Raw genomic sequence first — 13114 nt, 5'->3', positions numbered from 1 at the left:
ATATCATGGTTCTACAAGCTGTCCTCCATAGGCATTAGTGCGAGTTAAATATGGTTCTACATAGGAGAAAGTGTGAGTTCTATCTTTATGGTTTTATACATCCATCCCTTCTACCAGCTGTGCTTCACAGGGGACAGTGTGAGTTACACCTATGGCAATGATCACACATACTGTATAGGATCGCCTGAATTACAGCTTCTGGGAACATGAACAATCTGTCAGACTGAGTGAATCAAATGTGTAAGGCAATATGGTCACAGATATACCTTCCTAGACTTAAAAATAAGTAAAACATATGCCAAAACTCAGAAAAAAATGGTAGACCTCCACAAGTCTGGTTTATCCTTGAGAGCAATTTCCAAATGCCGGAAGGTACCACATTCATCTGTACAAAAAAATAGTACGCAAGTATAAACACCATGGGGCCACGCAGCCGTCATACCGCTCAGAAAGGAGACGCGTTCTGTCTCCTAGAGATGAACGTACTTTGGTGCGAAAAATGCAAATTAATCCCAGAACAACAGCAAAGGACCTTGTGAAGATGCTGGAGGGAACCGGTACAAAAGTATCTATATCCACAGTAAAACGAGTCCTATATCGACATAACCTGAACGGCCGCTCAGTAAGGAAGAAGCCACTGCTCCAAAACCGCCATAAAAAAGCCGGACTACAGTTTGCCACTGCACATGGGGACAAAGATTGTACTTTTTGGAAAAATGTTCTCTGGTCTGATGAAACAAAAAGAGAACTGTTTGGCCATAATGACCATCGTTATGTTTGGCATGGCATCATGAGGATGGAAAATCATGTGGATATTGAAGCAACATCTCAAGACATCAGTCAGGAAGTTAAAGATTGGTCGCAAATGGGTCTTTCAAATGGACAGTGACCCTAAGCATACTTCCAAGGTTGTGGCAAAATGGCTTAAGGACAACAAGGTCAAGGTATTGGAGAGGCCATCACAAGCTCTGACCCCCAATCCTATGTGGGCAGAACTGAAAAAGTGTGTGCATGCAAGGAGGCCTGCAAACCTGACTCAGTTATACCAGCTCTGTCAGGAAGAATGGGCCAAAAGTCACCCAACTTATTGTGGGAAGCTTGTGGAAGGCTACTCAAAACTTTTCACCGAAGTTAAACAATTTTAAGGCAATGCTACCAAATACTAATTGAGTGTATGTAAACTTCTGGCCCACTGGGAATGTGATGAAAGAAATACAAGCTGAAATAAATAATTCTCTCTACTATTCTGACATTTTCACATTCTTAAAATAAAGTGGTGATCCTAACTGACCTAAAACATGGATTTTTTTTACTGGGATTAAATGTCAGGAATTGTGACTAAGGTGTATGTAAACTTCCAACATCAACTTTAAGTAGCAGCCAGCTTGCACGTCAATCAATCAGGTGTGTTCCTGTCAGTTGTGCTAGTCATGTGTGCAGCATAGTAGTCTCTTTGTGGATTAAAGCAGCAGAGGCCAGGAGTCATTCTACAGCCACAACAACACAAATGGCTGTATCACCTCGGGCCGAGTCAGTGTTTAGGCTGGGACAGGAGAAGGGGTCAGGCCGAGTCAGTGTTTAGGCTGGGACAGGAGAAGGGGTCAGGCAGAGTCAGTGTTTAGGCTGGGACAGGAGAAGGGGTCAGGCCGAGTCAGTGTTTAGGCTGGGACAGGAGAAGGGGTCAGGCCGAGTCAGTGTTTAGGCTGGGACAGGAGAAGGGGTCAGGCAGAGTCAGTGTTTAGGCTGGGACAGGAGAAGGGGTCAGGCCGAGTCAGTGTTTAGGCTGGGACAGGAGAAGGGGTCAGGCCGAGTCAGTGTTTAGGCTGGGACAGGAGAAGGGATCAGGCCGAGTGAGTGTTTAGGCTGGGACAGGAGAAGGGGTCAGGCCGAGTCAGTGTTTAGGCTGGGACAGGAGAAGGGGTCAGGCCGAGTCAGTGTTTAGGCTGGGACAGGAGAAGGGGTCAGGCCGAGTCAGTGTTTAGGCTGGGACAGGAGAAGGGGTCAGGCCGAGTCAGTGTTTAGGCTGGGACAGGAGAAGGGGTCAGGCCGAGTCAGTGTTTAGGCCGGGACAGGAGAAGGGGTCAGGCCGAGTCAGTGTTTAGGCCGGGACAGGAGAAGGGGTCAGGCCCAGGTCAGGTGTTTTGTGCCGGCTTTCCACTCTAATCCTCTTTGATGAGGGCCAGATCAGCTCTAGCTTTGGACTGACTGGGCTTATAAGTGGCACCATGCTGGAGCCTTGTACTTTAAAGAGCAACTGAAGCCAATAAACAACTTCTCTGGTAGAAAACAGCATGTGTCATTGGTATCAGTCAACAACAAAAAAGGTGTTATCATCAATTCGGCGTGCAGCTTCAGACGACCTGTTCCTGATGTCCATGGGACCATCAGTGAATTACACAATGTATATGGGACAATATTTTAAAATGTCAATAGCTCCGAATTTCAATGACTTAAAAACCTTAACAACTGTAAATGATAGAAATTCATGTACAAATATTGAAAGCATTTAATGAGACAAGTAAAACATGTGAATATCAACATTTTGTCCCATTTACATTCTGTAATTTATTGAAGGTTCCTAACTAGCTCCACTTATGGGCTATCCAAAGTCAAACCAACTTTGCCACTGTCGCACACCCGCCAGCTGAATATAATTGGCAAAACAATTTGGCTAGACCTGGTTAGACTTTTTCAAGTTATCTAAAAGGGGGAGTGACTGTGTACAGTTTTGACAGATAAAGTACAAATGCTTCCCACTTTCACACACACACACACACACACACACACACACACACACACACACACACACACACACCCGTGACACCCACATCAAAGCAAGTCTCCAAGACCCAAATCTCGTTCTGTCGCATTTCCTAATAAGGAGAATTTAAATCATGAAGTTCAGCCCCGCCTTTAAGGATAAGTCTCTAGAGCTGTTTGAATGATCCTAAATCTCCTGGCTCTCCCTGCCAAGATCTTGAGGTGAGTATGAGCCCCAGGACAGGGTGACGTAAGGTGGAGCCATGACTGTTGTTCTAGTACTACGTCTAGGTAATAGGCCCTCTGGATGAGTGATTTGAGTTTGAGATTCAGAGCTTCACATACTGTCCTGTATTTGACTGCAGACAGACACATGCAAATGAGTTTTGTTCATGTTTCATAGCCCCTAGCAGCTGACGTGCACATGTGTAATGCATGCATACTAAATTGTAATGTGTGTTTTCATTCCAGGTGGTGATAGGGGACAAGGTGGTCCTGAACCCTGTGAATGCTGGCCAGCCCCTTCATGCCAGCACCCATCAACTAGTGGACAACCCAGGATGTAACGAGGTTAGACCCTCACGCTGTCTCCAAGTCCTCTCCTATGGGTTTATACAAATACTGTATGTACAGTATTTATAGGAGTGTGTAGTGTTACTGGCCCCCTCCTATCATTTCAAACATTACAGTATTGTGCCATGGTCCTCCACATTTGCATCAATTATGTCTAGGATTTGCATTTAGCTCTAGTCTGCAGCTCATTCTGTGAGAATGGTGTGCCTCTTTATAGTTATAGGATACCAGTGAAGGAGTTCTATTAACCTGAGCCGCAGTGCACCAGTCTACGGCTTGTGATGTGAACTGGCAAAGGGGAGGGAGGAGTGCCCTTCTCAAATGGAACAGTAATCTGTGCCGCTCGGTCATGTTGTCGACAGCATGGTGCATCGTCCAGAAACGTACAGCTCTTTCCATAAAATAGATGTTTGCATTTTCAGACTAGTTTTCATTGGGAAGGCAGAGCAAAGACTTTTGCATGTGAAAACTAAGAATGCTATTCATTACTCCACATGCTTAATCTAGCCTAGGCTATGTCACTTTTGTTTTGAGCCGACTTCTCCGGGGGCTTTAAACTGGGCACCTGGCGCACGCTGGGAGGCAGCCCGGTTCCAAAACTAATGCAATCACTTTTCACCCTGTGCAAACTCCATCCACCGGGGTAATCGGACCAGATAATCAAATTCCCTCAGTTGATGATTGTTACATGTGTTGCTATTAAGGGATTAAACTGGTAACTATTTTTGTATGCTTGGTGTTTCAGGTGAACTCGGTCAACTGTAACACCAGCTGGAAGATCGTGCTGTTCATGAAATGGGGTGACAATCAGGAGATCATTCTAAAAGGGGTTGGTTTTATCACAAATTTCAACCAATCAGGCCTGATTTTCACAGTTCACATTGCCTTGAGTATGAATCAGAAAATAATGGGTCGACGAACCTGGTATCCCAGTTGAAGAGACAACGCTGTTAAATGTTATAGGTAGCTTAAAAATATATCCCAAGGCAGTGACACTTCCCCTAGCAGTCTCTGTGGTAACAACCTTCCTGTCTGTTTGTTGGCAGGGTGACGTGGTGCGCCTGTTCCATGCAGAGCAGGAGAAGTTCCTCACCTGTGACGACCACCGGAAAAAACAATATGTCTTCCTGCGCACCACTGGACGCCAGTCTGCTACCTCGGCAACTAGCAGCAAAGCCTTATGGGAGGTGGAGGTGAGGAGGAAGTGCATAGAAATAGAAATTGTAGAAGCGGAGAAAGCCCCTCAGATCATGGCAATTTTACTTCTCCCTCACAACTGCAAATTTATTCTGACTAAAAGTTCAGTTTTAGTTTGATGTGTATATGGGCTTACAAGTTGCTAATATGTGCATGTACACTGATGACATGTGACTGATCGCTGTGTTTCTCCTCTTGCCAGGTGGTGCAGCATGATCCATGTCGAGGTGGAGCTGGCTATTGGAACAGTCTGTTTAGGTTCAAACACCTGGCCACTGGACACTACCTGGCTGCAGAGGTCAGTAACACTGCTTTTATCACACGCACACAAAAAATATATATTGTTGCCAGGAAGTCACATTGAGACCTCTGATTGTGAAGAGAGCCCTAGCATGTTCATTGTATGTGTGTACTGTTGTGTGTTTTCCAGATGAACCCTGACTATGAGGAAGAGCGCCTGGAGTTCCGCTCCTCAGTGAGTCACCTTCTCCAGTTCTGGTAGCAATGGCCTACCATGTAGAGGAATGATGAATACTGTGGGTCATCTGAACCAGTCGTTCCCAGATTTTTAATATATTTGTTTTATTTAATTAAACAGGCAAGTCAGTTAATGACTTAATGACTGCCTAGAAACAGTGGGTTAACTGCTTTGTTCAGGGACAGAACAACAGATTGTTACGTTGTCAGTTTAGGGATTCGATCTAGTAACCTTTTGGTTACTGGTCCGACGCTCTAACCACTAGGCTACCTGCCGTAGAGTTTTCCTGTGAACCATTGAATGAACCAATCACAACCCAGTCTGTTGACACAATGTGAAATTAATCAGTCACATCCCACTGGTGTGTCCCAGGACACAGTGATTATTGTAGCTCTTCTTACTTGTTTATCTCAGCATGAACCTGTCACAGTAAAGAGCACTTCCCCAATGCCACCATTAGATGGCAGTGTCTGCATAGAGAAGTGTGATGGTACTAATGTGGCATGGTCTGCCTTTAGCTAGCTGGTTGCAGTCTACTACTAGGAATGGATCTCATAGTCACACAATTCACTCTACAAGACCCTGACTTCTATAGCACTGACACATACTACTCTCATTAGTCAACACATGGTTGAATAACTAACAGAGCAGGACTCTGAGAATGAACATGTTCCCTTTTCACATTAAGTCAAACCGAGCCAAGTTGTAATGAGCTGGCTGTTCTGGTTATGCATCCACCATATTGTAGTTGCTGGTCAGCACCATAGAGTGAAAAGGGTTATACAGTATTAAACAATCATTCACTATAGTGACCATGTGAACACAGCAGAAGACCCAAACTATAATGACAGCTGCAGTTTAAAACGTCTTATGGCTAGGGGTTCCGCTAGCAGCACCCCTCGACAACATTCCGCTGAAAAGGCAGCACGCGAAATTGAAAAATATTTTTTTGAAATATGTAACTTTCACATGTTAACAAGTACAATACACCAAATGAAAGATAAACTTCTTGTTAATCTACGCATCGTGACTGATTTCAAAAAGGCTTTACAGCAAAAACACAACATATGATTGTTAGGTCAGAGCCAAGTCACAAAAACACACACAGCCATTTTCCCAGCAAAAGAGAGTCACAAAAAGCAGAAATATAGATTAAATTAATCACTATCCTTTGATGATCTTCATCAGATGACACTCATAGGACATCATGTTACACAATACATGTATGTTTTGTTCGATTAAGTGCATATTTATATAACAATCTCAGTTTACATTGGCGCGTTACGTTCGATAATGTTTTGCTTCCAAAATATCCAGTGATTTTGCAGAGAGCCCCATGAATTTACAGAAATACTCATTGATAAAAGATACAAGTGTTATTCATAGAATTAAAGAGACTTCTCCTTAATGCAACCGCTGTGTCAGATTTTGAAAAAACTTTACGGAAAAAGCAAACCATGCAATAATCTGAGTACGGTGCTCAGAGACCAAACCAGCCAAAGAAATATCCGCCATGTTTTGGAGTCAACAGAAGTCAGAAATAGCATTATAAATATTCACTTACCTTTGATGATCTTCATCAGAATGCACTCTCAGGAATCCCAGTTCCACAATAAATGTTTGATTTGTTCGATAAAGTTCATCATTTATGTCCAAATTCCTCCTTGTTGTTAGCGCGTTCAGCCAAGTAATCTATCTTCATGAGACGCGAGCACTAGGTCCAGACGAAAAGTCCAAAGTTCCGTTACAGTCCGTAGAAACATGTCAAACGATGTATAGCATCAATCTTTATGATGATTTTAACATAAATCTTCAATAATGTTCCAACTGCAGAATTCCTTTGTCTGTAGAAAAGCAATGGAACGCGAGCTACCTCTCAAGTGAATGAGCGTCACGAGTTTGTGGCACTCTGCCAGACTACTGACTCAAAGAGGCCTTATGAGCCCCTCCTTTACAGTAGAAGCCTCAAACAAGTTTCTAGACTGTTGACATCTAGTGGAAGCCTTAGGAAGTGCAATTTGACCCCATAGACACTGTTTTGTTGTCATGTTGTGTCTCCAGCTGGACTCTGAGCAGGTGGACCTCCGCGCCCGCCTCAGGAACCCCCAGGAGAAAGTCATGTACACCCTGGTGTCTGTCCCTGATGGCAATGACATCTCCTCCATTTTTGAGCTGGACCCAACCACTCTGAGAGGGGGTGACTCCCTAGTACCCAGGTAGGACTTTGAGCTGGACCTTACCACTGTGAGAGGGGGGGACTCCCTGGTACCCAGATAGGACTAGGGCCACTGCATTGTGCAAAAAGACTCCATTACTCATAATACTTCTATAGGAATTAGCTATTTTTTTAGAAGGTAACTTTTTATTACATCCATGAGAATGTGTCAATTTAAAATGCATCTTTAGATGTCATCCTGTATTGTTGTGTGATGGAACTGGTCATGTGCAGGGAGAGTGGTGAGTGACCAGGCTATGTCAGGGTTGGGGTCAATTTGAATTGAAGTCAGTCAATTCAGAAAGTAAACTAAAATTCCAATTCAATAATTGAAAAAATAAAAAGCTTTTATTTTTAATGACTTCTCAATAAACTGCAAAGAAGAAACTATTATTTCCAAAGTTTTTCAATTAGTTTTTATTTTAAATTTAAATCACTTCCTGAATTGTCTGACTTAAATCGTAATTGGCCCCACCCTGGTATACGTGGATGTCTATTGAGATAGAGTAGCTATAAAGTCTGGATGTCTGTAAAGATGACTGTATCTCTGGAAAGTCCCCCAGAAGACGTAGTGACTACAGTAGGTATCCCACTGTTGACGCAGATCAGATTCTAAAGAACATGTTGCAATATGAAATGTAACCGGTCATGTTCCTCCCACTGGAAATGGAGAGACACACATACACACACTAATAATCTTTAGATTACATATGTGTGGTATTTGTTTGTCATCAGCCACATTTAGTTGAATTCAAGTAAAATTTCACCTATTAACTCTAGTGACACCCCATCCCGTGAAAGGGACCGTTGTCATCATCTGACACTAATTAGCATAACGCAACAGACATAAATCTTCCTAGAAAATCTTCCTATTCATGAAAATCACAAGTTAAATATATTGGAACGCAGCTTAGCCTTTTGTTAATCACCCTGTCATCTCAGATTTTCAAAATGTGCTTTACAGCCAAAGCTAGATAAGCATTTGTGTAAGTTTATCGATAGCCTAGCATAGCATTATGCCTTGCTAGCAGCAGGCAACCTTGTCACGAAAATCAGAAAAGCAATCAAATTAAATCGTTTACCTTTGAACTTCGGATGTTTTCACTCACGAGACTCCCAGGTAGATAGCCAAAGTTCATTTTTTTCCCAAAATATTATTTTTGTAGGAGAAATAGCTCCGTTTGTTCTTCACGTTTGGCTGAGAAATCGACCGGAAATTGCGGTCACGACAACCCCGAAAAATATTCCAAATTAGCTCCATAATTTCGACAGAAACATGGCAAACGTTGTTTATAATCAATCCTCAAGGTGTTTTTCAAATATCTATTCGATAATATATCAACCGGGACAATTGGTTTCTCAGTAGAAGCGATTGGAATAATGGCTACCTCCTGTATTTTACGCAAGAATTTCTCTGGGAGCATCAGGTGACCACTTGCGCAATGAAGCCGCCTACGGGTATTCTTCTTTACATAAATGCGTAAAACTACATCACAATGCTGTAGACACCTTGGGGAATACGTAGAAAGCGTAATCTGGTTGATAGGGCATTCACAGCTCAATAGGGACGCATCGGAACGCAGGGCTTTCAAAAGATGAGTCACTTCCGGATTGGATTTTTCTCAGGCTTTCGCCTGTAACATCAATTCTGTTATACTCACAGACAATATTTTTTACATTTTTGGAAACTTTAGAGTTTTTCTATCCTAAGCTGTCAATTATATGCATATTCTAGCATCTTGTCCTGACAAAATATCCCGTTTAATTTGGGAACTTTATTTTTCCAAAAATGAAAATACTGCCCCCTAGTACCAACAGGTTAAGACACCTGTTATTACTTTCAGTGTAAAGGGTAAGTGGACAGGGTTATGGTCACGCTGGCTTCAGTATAAATTGACATAGGACATGTGTGAGTAATAGTGTGTACGTGTGAGTCGGGTCTGTCATTTTTTTCTCCATGGCTGAATGTACAGTAGGGAAGCTTTTACTTCCAGTAACCAGTGTAACTGGCATGCTGGTTGTGAGGGTGGGAGGATATAATCTGTTGACTGTGATGGAGGACAAAAGGATAATTCCCACAGACTAGACTGACTCTAGACTAGGGTTGCAAAGGATCAGAAAATGTTCAGAAATGTTCAGTGGAAAGTTGAGCCTGGGAATTTAGGGAATTTAGCTTAAATTCATCAAAAACGTTAGCTTATAACAGTGAACCTTTTTTGTGGGATACACAGAAGGCAATCCTAGGTCTTGTGGCATATTTTGGTTAAACTATCCCCAATTCAATGGAATTGCAATCCTCTGCATGCACAGTGCCCTCTTCCATCACATGTTCAGCTGATTCTCAAGATCTTGCACACTAATGAGATGCTATTGAGCCCACACTACTACACTGTCTGAGCCAAGGACTACATGCTTTCTGGTAAGTTTTGATTACAATACTGGGTGGGGTGAATATATTTTATATGACATACATGATTTTTTGTTAACTAGTAAATAGTAGCCTACAGCAAAGTGTGTTTAAATCCTTTCTAACTTAACAATTTCTGCTAGTTAGATTTAGCTACCATGTGGGTTTTAGCTTGCTTGAGCCTGCTAACTGAGGAGTGTTAATTCACCTGTTTCCATACATGTTTCATTTTAAAACATTTATCTTACAAAGGAGTTGTTTAATCTAACTGCTTAACTATTTATCTGTACATAGAATTTTTTTTTTTTTTTACTAATTTTTTTCTCATCTTTACAGGAAAATTCCACAGGCACTATCTGACGTGTGGAGACATTTCACTGCAGCTAATGTAGAAGGAAAAGCTGTGTACATTTGAAAATACTATGCCAAATCGTGAAGAATGTGAAGAATGCAACAACGATGCAGAATCGCTCACAATCGCTCACAACAAGCAACCTCTGACAAAGTCCCTCTACTTCTTTTCGAGGTGAAAATGATGAATCAGACACCTTATCGATAGCAACAGCTCATCCAAGTTTGTTTGACACAATGGAGGAACAGAGAAATGCTGATGAATGTCTTGCTCCAGCTGTGTAAGCAACTGGTTCACCTCTGACGCTCACAGGCAATGTGTATTGGAAGAGATTTCTGAATGTTCTTCACCCAGCATACACCCCTTCAACCAGACATCCTTTATCTACTCATTTGCTGGATGCAGAGTTCAACAGAGTTCAAGTGAAGGTCAAGCAAATCATAGAGAAAGCAGACTGTATTGCAATCATCTCTGAAGGGTGGTCGAATGTTCATGGGCAAGGAATAATTAACTACATCATCTCCACCACTCAACCAGTATTCTACAAGAGCCCAGACAGAAGGAACAACAGACCAGTCTCTACATTGCAGATGAGCTGAAGGCAGTCATCAATGACCTTGGACCACAGAAGATATCTGCACTAGTGACAGACAATGCTGCAAACATGAAGGTTGCTTGGTCTCAAGTGGAGGAGTTCTACCCTCACATCACACCCATTGGCTGTGCTGCTCATGCATTGAATCTGCTCCTCAAGGGCATCATGGCACTGAAAACAATGGATGCGTGCTACAAGAGAGCCAAGGAAATAGTTAGGTATGTGAAGGGTCCTCAAGTTATAGCAGCAATCTACCTCACAAAGCAAAGTGAGAAGAATAAGGGCACCACATTGAAGCTGCCGAGCAACACCCGATGGGGTTGTGTTGTCATCATGTTTGACAGTCTCCTTGAGGGAAAGGAGTCTCCCGTGAAATGGCCATATCACAGTCTGTCAATATCGACAGCCCCATCAAGAGGATCCTCCTGGATGAAGTATTTTGGGAGAGAGTGGTAAGCAGCCTGAAACTCCTGAAACCTATAGCAGTAGCCATTGCATGGATTGAGGGAGACGATGCCATCCTGTCTGATTTTCAGACTCTGCTTGCAGATGTAAGAGAAGGAATCCGTACTGCTCTGCCCACTTCACTGTTGTTCCAAGCAGAGGAAACTGCAGTTCTGAAATACATAAAAAAGCGTGAAGACTTCTGCCAGAAGCCCATGTTGGACCCCAAGTATGCTGGCAAGAGCATCCTGTCTGGTGCAGAGATCAACAAGGCCTATGGTGTCATCACTACTGTGTCTTGCCATCTTGGCCTGGATGATGGCAAGGTTCTTGGCAGTCTGGTGAAATACACTTCCAAGCAAGGGCTTTGGGATGGAGATGCAATATGGCAGTCGTGACAACATATCTCATTAGCCACTTGGTGGAAGAGACTTTGTGGATCTGAGGCTCTTTCCCCTGTTGCCTCCATCCTCCTCCAAATCCCACCAACATCAGCCGTCTCAGAACACAACTGGTCCTTGTTTGGGAACACACACACCAAAGCATGCAACAGGCTGACTGATACAAGGGTTGAAAGGTTTGTTGCCATCCGGGTAAATGTGAGTCTTTTTGAGCCTGACAACAAGCCATCCTCAACAGGGTTGGAAAGTGACAGTGAAGATGAGGCCTCAGTCTGATGTTCAAGAGGTGGACATTGGAGGTCCAGGGAGAAGACATGGAAGCCTGAGAGGAAGACAACCAACGTTTTTCATGTTACAGTATGTTGAAAAGGTTTCTGGGAGATACGATGGATGAGTGGGGATCATTCAATATTCCCTTTCTTTTGTTGTTCAGTGAAATCATCCCATGTAAAGAGTCAAATCATTTAATTAAAGTTATATTTGTAACTAAATCTTTTTTTTTCTATTGGAAGGATTTAATCATTTGCAATTATGTCTACTTATGATAATGTAAAAAGTTTGTTTCTGTCTCCATATGACATGGTAAATATATCCAGTGCAAAAGAACATCTACATCTAAATAGTATTAATATTAATTTGCGTATATTCCCGTTAATTCCCATATATTCCCGTTAATTTCCACCTCTAAATATTCCCCAGAATGTGCAACCCTACTCTAGACTGACTTACTGCAGGCCCTGGCCCTGTTCCTTACTTACTATATAGGCTACAGTACCTACTCAAGTGTGTGGTTGAGTTTTATACATGTGAGATACTATAAGATGTTGTGTTTGGATTACAGTAATCACTATTATTATGATCTCCCTCCCCGTACTGGAATGCATCAGATGAGATGTATTTCAGTATTTAATCTGAGGCACACTTCAATTCCACTGTTTGGTATGGCACTGCTTGGTGTGTTCTAGTGTGTGCCTTGCCCAATAAATACTTTATTATTCATTCTGGATTCACAATACTGTGTGTGTGTGTGTGTGTGTGTGTGTGCGCGCTCAGGAACTCGTACGTGAGGCTCAGACACCTATGCACCAACACATGGGTCCACAGCACCAACCACCCAATCGACAAGGAGGAGGAGAAACCTGTCATGCTACGCGTGAGTGACCGCTCAGCCAGCCATTAAGACTAGTCAGTTTGTGAGACCTTATCAATAGTCTGTCTAACCCAATCTTTAACTCCTGTACATTATGATTGGTCTGTCCCAGATAATCAGTCCAACCCAAATGTTACTCAATAATATCATAATACCCTTAGAATAGTTTAGATAGACAATTTATCTGATGACCAGGTGCACTATTGAATACTATTCTATTTGTGAGTTTACTTATGAGAAATAATTCTATTTTACCATCCAAATTCACGCGTCACTGTTGTTATTTTAAGATTGGCACGTCTGCACTGAAAGAAGACAAAGAGGCTTTTGCCATCGTACCTGTTTCGCCCGCCGAAGTCAGAGACCTGGACTTTGCCAACGATGCCAGTAAAGTGTTGGCCTCCATCGCAGGCAAACTGGAGAAGGGCACCATCACTCAGAACGAGAGAAGGTACATAGCAGTAATTTTGGTGCTCTCTGTATTCTTTACCTCTTCAATGTTGGCACCAAACCCCTACCAGAATGTAATGTCCTTGAAACTA

At 42.6% G+C, this 13114-nt stretch overlaps 1 protein-coding gene across 5 annotated transcripts in view; it reads left to right on the top strand.

Annotated features, from left to right (window-relative positions):
* LOC115140382 (inositol 1,4,5-trisphosphate receptor type 1-like) overlaps window positions 1–13114 on the top strand; it is a 207660-nt gene that overhangs the window by 28060 nt on the left and 166486 nt on the right. For all 5 annotated transcript variants that reach the window (XM_065001818.1, XM_065001816.1, XM_065001812.1 and 2 more), the window contains exons 7-14: window positions 3232–3330; window positions 4079–4162; window positions 4380–4526; window positions 4733–4828; window positions 4961–5005; window positions 7070–7224; window positions 12476–12575; window positions 12863–13023. In XM_065001818.1, the coding sequence (XP_064857890.1) occupies window positions 3232–3330; window positions 4079–4162; window positions 4380–4526; window positions 4733–4828; window positions 4961–5005; window positions 7070–7224; window positions 12476–12575; window positions 12863–13023 (887 nt within the window). The remainder of the gene's footprint in view (window positions 1–3231; window positions 3331–4078; window positions 4163–4379; window positions 4527–4732; window positions 4829–4960; window positions 5006–7069; window positions 7225–12475; window positions 12576–12862; window positions 13024–13114) is intronic.

The sequence above is a fragment of the Oncorhynchus nerka genome, linkage group LG2 (assembly GCF_034236695.1).
Source record: "Oncorhynchus nerka isolate Pitt River linkage group LG2, Oner_Uvic_2.0, whole genome shotgun sequence".
In the NCBI taxonomy this organism is placed as follows: Eukaryota; Metazoa; Chordata; class Actinopteri; order Salmoniformes; family Salmonidae; genus Oncorhynchus; species Oncorhynchus nerka.
Note: the sequence above shows the minus strand (reverse complement) of the source record. Positions and strands in the feature narration are given on the sequence as shown.